Source organism: Micrasema longulum, unplaced genomic scaffold (genome assembly GCF_059751315.1).
Source record: "Micrasema longulum isolate JH-2025_06_02 unplaced genomic scaffold, ASM5975131v1 h1tg000041l, whole genome shotgun sequence".
NCBI classification, from domain to species: Eukaryota; Metazoa; Arthropoda; class Insecta; order Trichoptera; family Brachycentridae; genus Micrasema; species Micrasema longulum.
Window position 1 is genome coordinate 1,937,673 of NW_028277248.1, and position 18,021 is coordinate 1,955,693.

Below are 18,021 nucleotides of genomic sequence, written 5' to 3' on the forward strand. Positions count from 1 at the left end.
TGGTGTAGTTTTTATTTATGTTGAACAATAACTAATTATTTAAATGGTGTTGATTTTTCGCCTGAGTACGGCCAAACAAATCAACAAATAGTCAACAAATCACGAGTCACGCCGAATCAGTAGCCATATGATGCACCCGAGTACAGCCGAACGCAATCCGACACATCTCGACCGCAGGTTTCAGCCAATGTGAAGTTTCAGCCAAGCCGAAGTTTCAGCCATGTTCATGTTTTGGCCGAATTTTGCGCGAAACCGAAACCGCGGACGAAAATAGTATAGTCAGCAAATAGTCAACAAATCACGGGTCACGCCGAATCAGTAGCCATATGAATCCGACACATCTCGACCGCAGGTATCGGCTAAATCGAAGTTTCGGCCAATTTTCGGCCGAAACTGGAACCGCGGATGAAACTCTTTTTACTGACCAAAACGGGCAGAAACCGAAACTAGGCTGACTAATCTTCGCAGCTTTTTAAAAAATAATTCCATTTTTTACTTATAAAATTTAAAGTATTGATAAGGCCTTTTTGTTGAATACAAACAGGTCGTTAGTAGCAAATGGTTGGCTTTAAAAAACAAATTTATCTTATTATTATGCGCAGTAAACAGATTTAAGGAATCCCCTCGAGGAAAACCCACATATACACGATTATTACAATAGGTGTTGAGATGAACTGAATAATAATTAGCAATTTATCTTTATATAAGGAAAATATACCAGCTTTGAATCATTCGATTTCTGTCTTTATTTTTATTTATTTATTTATTTATCATGTTATTTATCATTATGTCAAAGTGCTATCTTAAATAATTAATTAATATTATTCATGTGCACAGTAAACAGATATAAGGAATCCCTCTTGAGAAAAACCCACATATAGATAATTATTATAATATTTGTTGAGATAAACTGAGTAATCAATCAAAATTGAACGTATATAAGGAAAATATACCAGCTTTGAATCATTCGATTTCTGTCTTTGGACCGTTACAGTTCGTTATAATTATTAGTTTTGATTTTATCAAAATGAAGTTTTTACTGATGTTCATTTTCGGTGCTGTCTTCGTACAAAGCTTGACAATAAAAGAAAATCTGGATGAAATGAGAGATTCGGCCCAAATCAGGAATAAGCGCCAGGTAATATTTTTAAACATCATCATCTTACCATCCCCACCCGATGGTGCATAGGACATCGCATTGGTGCACCAAATACTGTGCATCTCAATCGTTTGTTTCATTATGGTAAGGTGATTTGTGGTACGCTTCAGGTGTCCAGGTACTACTACTACTGTAACCACTACGCCAGTAGGCAGACAGGACGGACAGCTACACAGGTCTATCCTGACATAAATTTCTAGCTTCTTTTACATTCACACATCTTGTCATACATGCCCTTCGGTTGTGTCTGCTTTTGACATGACCAGACATGAGATTTTGGTTTATCTGATCATGCCAAGTCTTTTATGGTCGTCTTCGTCCCACAGTACCATTAATTATCGCGTTGTATATCTGTTTGATCATTCTTTCGTCATTTATTTGATTTAATAGCAGTTACAGTCGTAGTTTCACAAATTAAACGGTTTTTAAATAACAGTTTAAATCAACTTAGACAACAATATAGCACAAGCAACTACTTGAACAGTGTCACAAGAGTTAATAAAACTGTTACATGTAACAAACCACGATGCTTTAATCTGTTATTTAAAAAACAGCACCCAAGCTATTTTTTTGTCTTCATGGGGGTGAAGCAGGGTATTTCCCACGCACTTTAAATCTGTTATTTTTATAAACAGTTTAATAATATCCTGACTAGTTTTTCATTGCAGTAACAGTTTAAAAACGGTCTCTAGAATTTAAAAAAAAAACAAAAGTTTTTAAATAACAGTTCAATCTTTCGTGAAACTGTTTTAGTTGTTTCAAAAGAATAACTGTTTTAAAATTACTTTGTTTTATACCACCTCCACTGGCTAGAGCTCTGCCTTAATGCAATAATATAACAAATAACTGAAATACGCGGCAAGTGTACTTTTTTAGTTCCCTTTTCACCGTATGGTGCATAGGGCACTGAATTATAAGAAAACATAATCTTACTTTGATGTCATAAAAAACTTATTGTAAATTCACATTTTTATTACTATTTTTTATTTTAATATAAAAAATTAATACTTACCTTCTTATGATTTAAACAAATGTTTAATTTTAAGGGCCATTTTTAACGAGTTGTTTATAACTCACTCTAAGAAAATTGGAATCGAGTTGGGGTAAAGTGGGATTCGAACCACGGACATTTGATCCGTGAGTCCGAGACACTAGCCACAAGACCACAACCCGATTCAATTCTAATCTGAATTTCTTAATTTTGCGTTTTACCTTTTTTTAACATTTTATTGTTTGAGTTTACTTGTATAAATAAAAGTTAATTTTGCACCACAACAGGGCATAAGGCCCAATATTACAGTGGCGAGTTACAGCACAGAATCTTAATACCCACAGGTTAAGTATATAAATACATGTTTTTTTATTTTATTTCAAATTACTTTTTTTTTCTTCATAGAATCTAATGATTTATAATAAAATAGCGTTTTTACTCGTATCAAACGACAACTTTGAACTTTGCATAAATCATATTTATAATCGAATATTAAATTAAGATAAAAAAAATATGACAGTTATAAAAATTACTCATTTATTTTTCTCTGTCCGTCTTTTTTTTGTTTATACATTATTTATTAATGCGTAATTTAAACAGAGCAACAACTGTAGAAACATCTTTGATAGTGGGTGGGAGATGATTCCACATTGAGGAAGTTCAGTGTTACGGGAAATTGGATATAAAAATGTTGTCTTACGCACGGTAAAAATTAGACCATTTAATTTTAATGCGAAGTTTCTCGAAAATGTAGGAAAAATTAATAAAAAAGATTATGACAAAAATGAACTACTTTGAAACGACGTCACTAGTTCTCCAAAATCAACTAATTATATCGTGTTATGATACATTTCCGGTTACCGGGAAGCCAATCCACCAATTTAAAGCCAAGTGCGTTATCAAAATGTAGCAGAAAACCGCTTTGACATCGAATAAGGGTGTTTTATTACCAATAATTATACTTGTGTTCAACCCCAAATATCTCTACTTTTTGTATTTTTTACAATAAACATAAGAGGTAGAACAGAGTAGTCAAAAAATAAAGCATAATTACATAACAAGGAAATATAAATTAATAGTAAAAATAGTAAACCAAAAATCCCACAAAGGCATAGCCTATTCGTGGGTGTACAAGAAAATGTTAATGAATTTTTGCTCCTATAATAAATAATAACATTTTTGTAAAACAGTTATAATATTTTTGTGTAGGTTAAGAAAGAGAAAATAAAATATTTTGTAAAAGATTATATGGTACTTTTTTTATAGTAATTAAAAAAGGAAATAAAAAAATATTTGAAAACACATACAAAAATTCCTTATTATTGAAGGGCAACAAAATATATCATAGAAAAAAAGAGTTCATATCTGCAGTTTGAATCCAGGATAGTGCGTGTTTTTTAAAAGAAGGAAAATTTTGAAAGCTTGGGATCAATGAAATATTATCAGCAAAAATAATGAAAAATTTTTGGGCCTATAAAATATGCATGTCTCTGTGCAAGCCTCGTTTTACAATGTGGTATTTCTAACACACGATTCCTTCCTTCCTATTATTATTGTATTATATATTGTAAATTATATAGGCAGTAAATAAAAACGAAATAATTTATTTATTTATTCATACGCCCAATGGGCCCTTTTTAGGACATTTTTGTACATAGAAAATTATTATAAAGGAATGTAGAAAGACGCAATGGTATATAGTAGACTTGGTGGGAGTGGAAGCGGAAGAGAGTTGTTTATAATTGAATTTGATTCAGTGATCGTTTGAAAGAAGACAACTTGTTATCAAAGAAATCAAGACTGGTATGTTTGTTGGCCGACCTAAGAATTCTCGGCATAGGGGAATGAAAACCATAGTTAGTTCTAAAATAATAATAATCGAGATGTTGCGCAATTTTTATTTTTTCTTTCAGATTAATTACAATCCCCCCAATTTCAATTTACCGGCACCTAAATCCCCATTTTCCGGGAACTTCCTAGGGGGTGGTTCAAGTCTCGGGCTCCAGGGAAATTACGACACTCCTAAAGTGGGAGCTTCTGCATCTGCAATACACAACTTTGATCAACCACGTGACACAAGAGTAAGCTGATTTTTTGATAATTTCTAAAAATGTCATCGTTTATCTTTCCGCACCCAGTGGGGCAAAGGGCACTGCATTTGTAAACCGAATGCTGCTGCATTCGGTTAACGTCCGATTATCTGTTACATGAAGGTACGGTGATCAGCCCTATGCTTCAGCTGTCAGTCCAAGTACAATGAAATAAGACAGTTCAATTTATTAAAACCTTTAAAATCAATATTTCAATCGAACCCTAGGCCTCGATAACAATGAAAAGTTAACGGAGTTCTGTTCAGTTGTCTTGACAGTAAAATCGATTTTTCTGTATGAAAATGTGCATATTTGCATGCAATATGTAATTGAACTTATGTCTGTGTTTTTTAACGTGAGCTCCCATGTAAACAAACAAAATGGCTAACTTTCACGTGATCGAATAGAGCCCAGTTTTTCAATCGAAACTATTAATATCTCTCGCGCCCCTTTTTAATGTAACCACCTTTTTCTTAAAGTATTGTTGTTAATTTGTTTAGTTGTATTTTGATTGTTTTAGAAAGGGGTTAGAACAACATCCCCCGATTACAATGGGAAGTTATCAGAGTTCTTGGACTGTATTATTAATTTGTGCAACAATATCAAATCTGCCAAAACCCTTCTACACTATATGAATGATATAATTTTTTTTTAAATTTTTTTGTAGTTGCAAATTATTTGTACCTAGCTTTTGTTATGTGCAAGGTTTTATCGAATACATTTATCTTTAAATTATATTCCGTTGACTTCAACATTTTTCACCGTAGACTTACAATTGTAAAAATAAAGCAGAATCAGAATAAACAAAATAATTCTAGAAATATTACATTGACAAATAATAAAAAATAAAAAATCGTAAAACTTGGACACAAAAAACAAAAGGAGCTAGATACCACCATTGAATAACTTAGCCTGCTTGATCGTCCCTGTAATGAATCGAACAGTCTCTTCGTGTATCATTACAGTTCAGGAGCTCAGCTAGGTTATTAGTCGCAGCAATCCGAGTGTTTATTTTGCATTCAAGCTCCCACCTCGGCCTATCAAACATTGGACAGTATACAAGAAGATGTTCCACAGTCTGCTCAGTGATGCCATCACATGGACAGCAACTGTCGTCTCGCAGCCCAAAGCGATGCAGATATTCCCTCATGCATCCATGTCCCGAGAGAGCCTGAGTTAATTCATATGTAGGCGTTTCATGCTTCCAAAATGTTTTGGCCTCGTCTGTGCTTTTCAAAAGTTGCTTGATCCACTTATTGGCAGTTTTTTCTTCATAATTTTTCCTCCACTCATTTAATTTATCTTTTGAAAGGGACCACCTTACATGGCCAATTGGGACTTCATCAAAGTTCGGCCTCACTTTTTTGACTGTAGCAGCCTTGGCTAGCTCATGATATAATGATATAATAAATAAACACTAATAATATGAATTATTTAGATTGGCGTAGAGGGTCGGTACAATTTCTACCACCCAGACAAAAATACTGATGTGTTCGTCAGTGGAGGTCACTCGAGAAACATTGGCCCTGGAGAAGCTTTCCCGCAGACAAATGTTGGAGTCGGAATAAGAAGAACTTTTGGATAAAAATGATACTTTAACGTGAATATAATACTGATAATTCGTAAAATATCTCAACTTCAAATACGGCAACAATAATACGTAAAACCTACTTCCGACTTTAAAAAAACGGCATGCACTCGCGAATCTTTTATTTATACACAAAATACTTCATGGCCAAATTGATTGCCCAGACCTACTCTGCTCGATTCATTCAAATATCTCACCTAGGCAGATCCAGACACATCAAACTTTTTTACATACCTAAATACAATACAAACGCAGCAATACATTTACCTATTACCCTGACCTTGTACAATCATATAGATGCTTTGACATCTTCCTAGACTCTGCAACATCTTTTAAAAATAATATTCTGAAGAAATTTTACACTGCAATCATCTCCACTTACATTTTTTTTATGATTCTCTCACATCCACACACTTTTTTTACGGTTTCGACATTCCTATTAGTAACACATTTAGGCTCTAATTGGATACAACTAAAATGACATTTTATACCTAATAATTATTATCTTTAACTGTCGTTTTGATATATTTGTTGTGATGTATTCTGTTGCCTTTATAGAGTAAATAAAATAAAATAATAATATGAAAACTTTACTGTTCCATTAAAATTAAGTTTCATTTCCAATTTGTTTCCTTAATAAAATAGTTTCTTATTTTTAACTCAATTTTATTTCTTTAACTCAATCTTTATTCATATATAACTTAATCTTTATTATTAGGTACTTAAATTGAGCTACACACTTATTTTATTTATTTATTAACGGACATTGTCCATGTATACAATTTATAAGGTTTAAATATTACAATAAAAGAATAGTTTAAAACATTTTTTTAAAAAAAAAGAAGCATTGACAAACATAAGGGACATCGAGACAAGATCTGAACTATTATTTAGTGCTCGTTTAAATCGTTGTAAACCTAAACCAAAAAAGTCCAGATCTTGTCTTGAGTTAACAGTACGACAAAGACGGGTCATTGGAGAATTTAGGCCATAGTTTGTTCTATGCTGATCGATGAATAGTACTTCATTGTTTCTCAATCTACGAGTCGGAATATTGAATTTTACTTGTCCCAGTAATGATGGAACATCGATTATACCATTTAGTATGCCAAACATATATATGGAGTCAATGTTAGTTCTACGTTTTTGTAGGCAAGAAATATTTAACATTGACTCTATTTCAGCCTTAGAATCATTATCTCTCTCTAGTCTGAGCATCCACGCTATTTTTCGAAGCAAGCGATGTTGGACTGATTCAATGTGATTTATGCGATTGACATAGAATGGAGACCAGACCACGGAGGCATATTCTAGAAGAGGGCGAACAGTTGAGCAATAAAGAGTTTTGATTGTACGGACATGAGTAAAATCAGAGGATATTCTGTTAATGAAGCCAAGTAATTTCAGTGATTTATTTACTGTATTATCTATATGCTCGTTGTATGTCAGTTTATAGTCCAAAACAACTCCTAAATCTCTGATGGACTTGACTACATCAATTTTGGAGTTTTCTAACGAAATTGGTTGTTTTGTTCTATGAAATGACATTATTTTGCATTTGTTAATATTTAGTTCTTATTTATTGATTGATAATATCGAATTTATCGAATCGATTGATAATATCGAATTCGAGTCCGTACGGAGAAATATTCCGATAGACACAATCAAAGCTCTTGTGAAAGTCCATGTCGTTTTGCTCCCAGATTACTGAAATGGAATATATGCAAATCTCGCAAAACACCAGACCACTAAATTTTAATCTGTATTTAAAGCGGCAAGGCTTATTATGGGAGTAAAAAAATATTCTCAAAACAAAGCCCAGAGAGAATAAATCATAACTTTGCTGGACAGTATTCAAATCCCTTCATGAAATGGTTCCTGAATACCTATTACACAGCTGTATTGGGGAAAACACATGTCAAAGTGCTATCTTAAATAATTAATTAATATTATTCATGTGCACAGTAAACAGATATAAGGAATCCCTCTTGAGAAAAACCCACATATAGATAATTATTATAATATTTGTTGAGATAAACTGAGTAATCAATCAAAATTGAACGTATATAAGAAAAAATAAAACAACTTAAATGCATTCGATTTCTGTCTTTGGACCGTTAGAGTTCGTTAAAATTATTAGTATTGATTTTTTCAAAATGAAGTTTTTGCTGATTTTAATTTTGGGTGCTGTCTTTGTACAAAGTTTGACAATAAAAGAAAATCTGGATGAAATGAGAGGTTCGGTTGAAATCAGGAATAAGCGCCAGGTAATATTTTCAAACATCATCATCATATCATCCCCACCCGATGGATTTATTTTCCACTGTCCTTCAATTATTTATTTTTGTTATTTTGTTCATACATTATTTTTTCCTTGGCGTGCTTTTTCCAAACGGCAATTTCTTCAAAGCAACTAATGAAATAAAATGCATTATTTAGTAATATTACTTTTGACACGAACGGAGATAAAACATATTTAAAGAATCAAAAATAGAACCGCCGATATGTGTACATAAATAATTAATATCGATACTACTCTTCAATGGGAAAAGGAAAAGAGGAGAGGTCAAGGAAGAGAAAGGAGATGTTTCTTCAGGCGTGATTTAAACAGAGCAACTGAAGAAACATCTTTGATAGTAGGTGGGAGATGATTCCACATTGAGAAAGTTCAGTACTACGGGAAATTAGAAGAAGGAAATGTTTTCTTACGCGCATTAAAAATTAGAGCGTTAAGTTGTACTGCGAAGCTTCTCGAAAATGTATGAAAATATAATAAAAAGTGATTTTCATAAAAATGAACTACTTTAAACGTCTCTTGTTCTCCGAAATCAACCAATGATAAAGTGTTACGATACATTTCCGATTATCGGGAAGCTAACCCACTAACCTAAAGTCAACCACATCATCAAGGAGTAGCAGAAAACTGATTTTGACATCGAATGAAAATGTTGTATCTGTACCTCAAAGGCTGGCAGATGCAAATCCAAACGTTAAATGTTCAACCAAAGCCCAAAGAATCTACTTTCTCTAAGTGATTTCTAATCATTTATAGCATTCATTTGTATTTTCAGTATCTTAATACATTGGTTCTTTCATTATAAGACTTACATTTTTTCAAAATCAATGGACATGATCATAAACTGGATACGAAAATCGAAATGTCATTACATTAAATTCTGGATTTGATCCGTCTGCCTCTGAGGTACAGATATAGCTCCTATATACCTGCGTGGAAAATTTCAACGCTTATCAGTTCATGGTTTACCTCTTCGTTCTAATTCTCAAGGCACTCTCTTAATACCCATCCACAATTCCTCTTTATTCTCTAACTCATATAGTGTCCATGCGGCTCGACTGTGGAATCATCTCCCATTCATCATCAAATATGTTACTACATTATCTCTGTTTAAATCACGTCCGAAGAAACATCTCTTTTCTCTTCCTTAATCTCTCCTCTTTTCCTTTTTCTTCTTTTTTTCCTTTTTCCCATTGAGTAATAGTTTTGATTTAAGGTAATTCATAACAAATACGTTTATTTAGCTTTTTAATCTTTTTTCTCTATTGAATATGTTCTGTAACTTATAAGCTCGCCAATGTACAAATAACATTATGTACAAAAAGTTAAATAAATAAATAAATACAGATATTATTAATAATTATACTGTGTTCAATATTTATTTCCCAAATATCTCTGCTTCATTGTTTTTGTCATAATTATGCATGTCAGATCCCCTCATGTACCAGTACTAAATCAAATGAATATAGTATCTCATAGTTTTAACTGTCTTCATAATGGTATTGTCATATTATGTAACTGTAAAATAATGAGGAAGTTCAGTGGTTTTTTTCAAATTTTTTATTTGTTATAGACTGTTAAACTAAGTCAATTTTTTTTTTTTAATTTTTACATATCGTATTATCGGCGCTACGATTTTTTAAAGTTTTGTATTTCTGTAATAACTCCGCGTGTGACGTCAGAGGTTCATTTCCGCTTATTCTCATTCAGTTCTTCCTATTGGTCCAGAAGCGACAAGCAGACCGGAAATCTTCCATAGCTCTCAGATCATAGGTTGATTCACATGAACCAGTGACGTCATTTAAAGTAGTGCGTTTTTATCAAAATATTTTTTATTATTTTTTCTGTACATTTTCAAGAAACTTTGAAGAACAATTTAATGCTCTAATTTTTACCACGCGTAAGAAAACATTTTTCGTATCCAATTTCCCGTAGGGCTGAAGTTCCTCATTGGTGAAGTTAATGAATATGTGTATTCGGGCATTACTATTAATTTATTTTTTTAATGGGATAAACATATTACCAAACTGTGTAAAATATTAAGGACAGTTATAGGCAGCATGTTTAGAATAAAATATTCTGTACCAACAAAAACATTAAGACTTATGTATCAATCATTAGCAGAATCAATTATTAGGTACGGTATTACCATTTGGGGCCTTTCTTGTAAAACCAACATTTAAAAAAAAATTTTTTTACAAAACTCGGCTCCTAAATTAATTAACAGATCAGCTAGAATTGATAAGGAAGAGGTACCCGAACTTTTTAAAAAGCAAGGGTGCCTGTCTGTAAATGCTTTTCTATGGCTCAAATTTGTTACTAGATACCGATTTGATAGTAATTACCAGAACAAGTATTTACATACACATAATGCAAAGCTAGCACAACGTAAAAGCTTGTCAGTACCGAGGTTTGTAAACAAGTATGGCCAAAGAACACTTTATTATACAATTACTAAATTTTTTAATACGATTCCTAAGCTGGTCATAAAAGAAAATATTGACAAAACTTTTAAGAAAAAAATAATTTAATGGCTAATATGTAACAGGGCTTTATATTGATTATTATTTTATGTTAACAGTCATCTATTTAATTTTTTGTTAATAAATTTTGTGTAGAAATACGTATGCTTTTAGTTCTTAATTATTTTTATATTACTTTTTGAATTTATATAATTTCTTTAACGTTTCTCTTTATAAAGGAAAAATAAGGAACCTGCTGACAAGCCGGTTTCGCGGTTAAGTGGGTTTCATTATTTTTCCTTTTATATTTTCTGTTCATGTTTTACCTTCTTAAATAAAAATATATAGAAAAAATATATATACGTAAAATATATAGGCAGTAAATAACAAAACAATAATCGCGACGTTATGTAATTTATTTATTTTTATTTCAGGCTTTAATTCCATTCGGGGATACTCCAGGGGGTCGTTTTCGTTTCAGCATCCTTGCAAGAGTAAGCTGATTTTACTATAATTTTTAATAATGACACCATATATCTTTCCGTTCCATACTTTCTTTCTTAGGGCACTGCATTGGTAAACCGAATGCTGCTGCATTCAGTCTTATGGTTCAGGTGCCAGTCCAAGAACAATGAAACGATTCTGCCAGGAATTGAATCCTGGGCTTAAATGACAACGCGAAGTTAACAGAGTTATGTTCAATTGTCCATAGAGTGAAATCTAATTTTCTGTATGGCAATGTGTGTATTTGCATGAAACGTGTAATTGAACTAGTCTAAAAATATATCTTCATATATTATATAATCCCTCTGAGCGTGTGATGTCACTGAACGCATTCAATAGAATCGGTTTAAAAAAAGTTCTTAAAGTACCTTTTGTATAAGTTCCAAATTTCTAACCCACGCCACAGAGGAGTATTACCAGTCAAAAAGTGCGCGAAATGATTTATTGAGGTTTTATGGCATATTATGTTTAAAAAATAAAAAAAAATTGTTTTATATTCATTCTCTTAACTAAACACAAATACAACATACTTTCAAGGGTTAATTATGTACCCGGGTTCCATAATTTAAGTAAACAAAAAATATGTAATTTTGAAGTTTAATTTTGGTATTTATTTCAAAAGCACAATTAATTATAATAATTTATACGAGCATACAAGATACCTAACTAAAATATGAATTAGAAATTTTGACTTACAATCAATAAAAAAAACAGAATCTGTTGAATTTTCAGTTTCAGAATCTTCTTCTCCACTATCTTCATCTGCTGATTCGGGCAAAAGTAAATTTATTTTGCCGTAGAAAAGCAAAAGTTCTACGAAACTACTGTTTTTTTTGTTATTAACAATTGGTTGGAGTCTTGCAGACTAGTGAGCTTTGAAAAAAATAGCGTCACTGTATGTATTATTCTGGATTTTTTGTTTAAACTGTTGTTGTTTGGATCCGTCACAACCCCATTTCGTAAGCAATTCAAGTTCTTCTAGTTTTTTTACAGGGAGTGCCTTAAAAACCCCTTATTTTATTTTTTTATTTTATTTTATTCAGGAAACATACAGTACAGTTACAAAGTTTAATATTTTACACAATAAGACTTAATTCTAATGGACCAGTGAAGTTTCCATATTATAAAGCAATTATATGTAGGGTTAATTATGAAAGTATAAAAAAGAGAAGGAAAAAGAAAAACATAAATGAAAGTGGTTTAAAAATTAAAATTTAAGTGAAAAAAAGATATTTTAAAGTTTGTAGTTTGTAGTGAGTATTTACAAATGGAAATAATATTAAAAATGAAGAAAATTTCTAAGCGTAATTAAAAATAAGGAATTGAAATAAAGAATGAAAAACATGCTCAGATGTAAAAATAAAATAAAATAGTAATAACATTTATATTTATTTATTAGTACCTTGAATGATTTCTCATTGTTTTTTGGTCAAATCAATTTCTACAAATATTCCTAAAGCTTCAGATGGGGTGAGTTTGTGTGCAAATTTTTGGTTTGCAGAGTAAATATTTTTTTATACTCGGATCCCCGTATTGGAGTAGCTGTGATGTCTTTAAACAGTTTTGAAACCTCACTGTGCCCGGCAGATTGTTAACTCATAATGGTTGTATAGCTCAATTCATCAGTTGAAGCATTTTCCTTCAAATCTTTCGTTTTTCGTCGCTTTCTACTTTCGCATAAATTTCCGAGAAATCTTTTGTAGTTCGGCCAAATTTAAATAATTTATCGGTTGGCAATGAAACACAATTCGAAAGCCATTTTTTGTTAAACGATATTTTTTATAAGTTACAGCTTCCTATTTTTTTTGTAAAATTGTATCTAACATTTTTTTAATGAACGCCTCAGAATCAAAAAAATTTCACTAAGGCATTTTTTTGGCAATCTTTGACAATTTTAGATTTTAGACAATCTAGTCACCGTTACGACGGTTATCCACCGCATCACCGTTCACTACGGCCGTTAAAATACGGGCACCGCTGTCCTAGGAAACCCTAGCTTAACGCTCTGAATAACAAATAAAAACTGACGGCATGTACGATCACCACAACGCTCGGGTTACAACTAACGTGGCATGCAGAGATGGTAAGAGAGAGGGTTGTAGGGGACGATTCCATGCCATGTTTTTAGTTGACTTCATGATCAAATTGTTATTTTTTGTAATTAACGATTTTAATATTTTTTACTTTCGCCCGCTTTTCGCCTGGAAATACTCCTATGTGCCACGTTCAAATTCAAATTACGAGCAACCTCTTACTCTTTTTCATTTTAATTATCTGATAAAACGCCGCGTTGTTTTCGAAATAATTTTTTGTATAAAATTTTAAACTACAAAGTAGATACTAACCTCTTAAATAAAATACAAATAAATGCGGGATTGAGAACACTCAGACATCGGGAAATATTTAAACTGCCTTTGTTTTCAAATAACGCTACATACCACACACCCATGGCCCGCATGTGTCGGGAATATAATATATACTGCCGAAACCATAAAATTGTCATTTTTCATGATACTCTCTCAGCTTTTGCGAATAGAAATCTTATTCAATAAGTACACACGTACATCTTATTTTTTATTGCATTGTATCCTGTATAAAAAATATTAAAAAATATGTATTATGACTTAATACATATTTTTTAATAAGTCTATTTTGTGTAATTCTATAATTGAAGATATATGCATATGCATGTAAAATTGTATCGACAAATGCTTTCAAATTTTATGTTTTCTAGCATGTATCTTTGTTGAATTACCTAATAAAAATAAATATAATAAACGCCTCCTAAACGGCTTAACTGATTTACGTGCGGTTATCAGAGAAATATAGGTCTTTGCGTTGTTCGTGTTCGTAGATATTAAAATCTTCAATCTAATATGTAATAAAGAAGTAAGGATCATATATGTTTTATTCATCGATCTACCAGGGTTAAATTCGAGGAGAATGCATTGACAAAAAAATAGAAAGATGTTGTTTTTTTTTGTGTATAAAAAAGTTTGTTTTTAAATGTTTACAAACAGCATTTGTTTTTTGTTTTTTGTGGATCTCAATCAGATTCTTTCTGAAAATTTGGACAAACTCAAAATATCGTTGATAGTTCATTTATATTTTACTTTTATAAACTATAAACAATAATAAAAAATAATGTGACCTCACCGTGCCGAGGACACTTAACAATTTACTTTTTTTAAATGGCGGCCTCCGTGGTGTAGTGGTCAAGACGCTTGACTCACGCTCGGAAGGTTCCGGGTTCGATTCCTGGTGAGAACACAAAAATCAAAATGAATTTTTCTCAAGCCTGGGTGTTCTGTGATGTAATTCACCACTGTAATTGGGCCTACTGGCCTGTAGTGGTGCAAAAAAAAAAAAATAAATAAATAAAAAAAAAATGTTTTTACATTTAAGGATAAACAAAGAAGACTAACTTAATAAACAGTGATAATTAACAAAATATTCAGACTGTTTTAAAAACTAGGTAGGTATCTACATCTATATTATTTATTTAACAAAACGCACAATAAAAATAACAAAAACCTAACATAAGCTATACACTTGTGGAGCGGTTGATTCAATATTGGTTCGGGCGAATGAGACAATCCATTTTACTTCTACCTAGCTCCACTATCCATTTTTTATGGCATTTTTAGGCATTTTCTCGTTACTAATACTTGTGTTCAATATTTATACTTGTGTTTAACCCCAAATATATCTGCTTTTTGTTTTTGTCATATTATATCACATGTAAATTTAATGGGAAGTAAATAATAATGTTATAAGCGCGATGTTATTTTTTTATATTTTTTTAATAAAAACTTTTATTAGCATAAATAAACAATACATTCAGTAAAACAAATGGAATACTTAAGGTTGAACTTGCCAAAAAAGAGTCTAGCTTTTGTGCTTGGCAAGATTACAAAATAACATAAAAAAGAAACAAAAAATGCATAATAAAATAAATAAAAAATTAAACAATTTCAAAAATTGAGAAAATATAACACTAAAAAATATAAAATTAAAACACAAAATTTATAAACACGGGTACATATTAAACATACATCTCTTTTTTCAAAATACAGTTAATGTTAATTATGTCGAGAAGCTTTTCTTTAATTTATCCTTAAATTTTCCGTAATTTATTTCTTGACGTAGATTTTGTGGTAAATTATTGAAAAGCTTCCGTCCTATGTAAGTATAATGATGTTTGGCCGTGGTAGTTTCAATTCTCTGTAGAGCGAGGCATCCTGTTCTTAACCTTCCCGTAATACGGTCCGATGGGAGGCTCTCCTTATGCACCTGGAGCATACAACACTTTCCGTGGATATCTTCCACTCTTAAAACATTGAACTCTTTGAACAGTTCGGTAGTTGAGAACAAAGATGGTTTATAAAGTATTATTTTTTAGGATGGTTTATAAAGTTATGTAATTTATTTATTTTTATTCCAGGCTAACGATCAATTCGGGGACACTTCGGGGTGGCCTACATCCACTACAACAGAATGGTATCCGATTTTTTTATAATTTCCAAAAATGTCATCATCTATCTTTCCACAATAAGTGGTGCGTAAGGCACTGTATTGATCAGATCGACTGTTACATGAAGGAACGGTGATCAGTCTTATGCAGCAGGTGCCAGTCCAAGAACAACGAAATATTGCTGTTCAAAAATCCTTCACACTCAATATTTCACGTCAACCCTGCCAGAAATCGAACCCGGCCTCGATGAACTGTCATTCCCACTGGACAGAGTTATGTTCAATTGTGTATTATGAGAGGAACATTCGTTTCCTAGTCTGTGTATACGCGGTATAGGTGAGTGACGAAGATAGTTGGTTTGAGAAGGGTGACAATAATATAGAGTATTTTGTCTAGTTCTACGTGTTGGTATATTAATATTTATCAAATCCAGGAGTTCGCAACAATCGAATTTAGAATTAATGATTTAATATAAAAATATTAGGTCAGTTATTTTCCTGCGATCCTCCAGATTAGGTAAATTCAAAAAGTTTAACAAAGATATGTAATCAATTTGTTCCAAAGGAATATGCAGTTTGAAATTAATGAATCTTGAAAATTTTCGTTGGACTCTTTCAACATTATTTATATGAATTTTGTAAAAAGGGGACCATATAGTAGAGTTGTACTCTAATCGGCTTCTAACCAAGGATATATACAAGAGTTTAATTATTTTAACTTTTTTTTAATTTTTTTTATTTTATTTGTATTTTTTGTTTTTTTTTTACAATAAACATAATAATAAAACATAGTATTAAAAAAATAAAGCATAATTACATATTAATAGAAAAATAGTAAACAAAAAAATCCCACAAAGGCATGGCCTGTTCGTGGGTATACAAGAAAATGTTAATGAATTTTTGCTTCTATAGTAAATAATGGGCAGTTATAATATTTGATTCAACTGATTCAAAATCCTTTATGGTTCTTACCACTGAATAGATAATACACACTATATCTGTGGTTCTAATAATGAAATCCGAAATAAATTAATGAAATTACGCCATGTTACCTATGTACGCATAGATACATGGGTGGAATACATTTTCATAAAATATATTCAATGATGTATATTTATACCCATTCTGTGGCAATTCAAGTCATATGTACTGTAAGCCTGTCAATGATTCTGCATCGAAAGCATTGAATTTATCTTTTTGCAGGCTCGCGTAAATGTTGCCATTGCGGTGCCTCAGAAGTAGGTACCGCCAACCGTCGCGTGGGGAATAAACTTCAAACAAGACGGGTTGGCAACCCAGAGGATCAGTGACGTGGGTAAACCTTTAAAAACATCGACGCCAGCATTGCCAGATCTACCGATTTTAAGAGCAATCTACCGAATTCGATTGAAACTCTACCGATTTTTATACATTTCCTTGTTTTTTCCACAGAACAAAATTTCAATGCAAATAAAACGAATTCATATTATGATAATTTATTGCTTGTTTGCTCACTTCGATTGCCATCCGTTGCTTATTTAAAAAAACTGCTTATCAATCTTACATAAGTATACAATGAATGATATATTAATTATGGAATTGGCTAGTATTGTTGAATATAATATGGTAAAATAAATCATGGCATAGAATTTCATGACATTATTGAAAAATGTATATTTTATGAAGTAAATTTTGTAGAGGGATCACTTTTCATATTAAAAATCATATAAATGGTTTTATCTTCAGTTAAATATCTATTTAAATTTAGTTGATCATTGTTTTAATAATTTGTTCAGTACTTCAGCAGTTAGAGTTTTTATTAAGTTTTAAGTTGCACTGTAAGAACTTTAAAACATTAATTATTTCTTTGTTTGACAGTAAAAATACTATATATTTTGATTAAATTGTGTCATTCATTCAATAAAATAATATTCTTAATTCTAATCTATGTATTATATTATTATTTTTTAAATGAACCAACTCATATATTCCTTTTCTTAAATTAATATTTGAGTGTTGAAATGAAATATTGTAATTTACATTTTTTGTAATAAAAAGAAGACATTTTAAATAACTATATTTTGGTGATTCACTTATTGCAGTCCTTTTGGTTTTCAGTTGTTCATTTACCAAGCGTTTTCAACTATTTAAAGCAATGGCCTTAGGCAAAACGGCGCTTTAATTTCGAACAACTATCAAATTTATTTTTGCCCCCCTCTTCTCCTACCCCCTCTCCCGAATCTACAGATTTATTTTTCTGAATCTCGCCCTGATCGACGCACTGATGACTGAATGACGCACTGATCGCTCGCCCTTCTCGACCTCTGCAGCCCGCCACCGTCTACCGAGATCCAAGATCTACGTCTTCAGAATTTATTGTTATCCGCGTGTTAAACAATATTCACTTATTTAACTTCAGAGTTTAACTTTCATCCGTTAAATCTTTTATAATCATATCTCGTTAATTCAATTATACTGT

At 31.6% G+C, this 18,021-nt stretch overlaps 1 protein-coding gene across 2 annotated transcripts; it reads left to right on the plus strand.

Annotated features, from left to right (window-relative positions):
• The first annotated feature begins 957 nt into the window (after positions 1–957).
• On the plus strand, positions 958–17,532 carry LOC148285319 (uncharacterized). Of its 2 annotated transcripts, XM_088227190.1 has the most exons (5): positions 958–1,138; positions 4,064–4,231; positions 11,021–11,080; positions 15,535–15,590; positions 16,767–17,532. In XM_088227190.1, the coding sequence occupies exons 1-5, from the start codon at positions 1,028–1,030 to the stop codon at positions 16,774–16,776; spliced, it is 405 nt and encodes a 134-aa protein (XP_088083316.1). In that variant the 5' UTR covers positions 958–1,027; the 3' UTR covers positions 16,777–17,532. The 2 variants fall into 2 exon arrangements, with proteins under 2 accessions (XP_088083316.1, XP_088083305.1); XM_088227179.1 differs by lacking the exons at positions 11,021–11,080; positions 15,535–15,590; positions 16,767–17,532 and adding an exon at positions 5,679–6,492 and having other exon boundaries at positions 959–1,138.
• Positions 17,533–18,021: the final 489 nt, after the last annotated feature.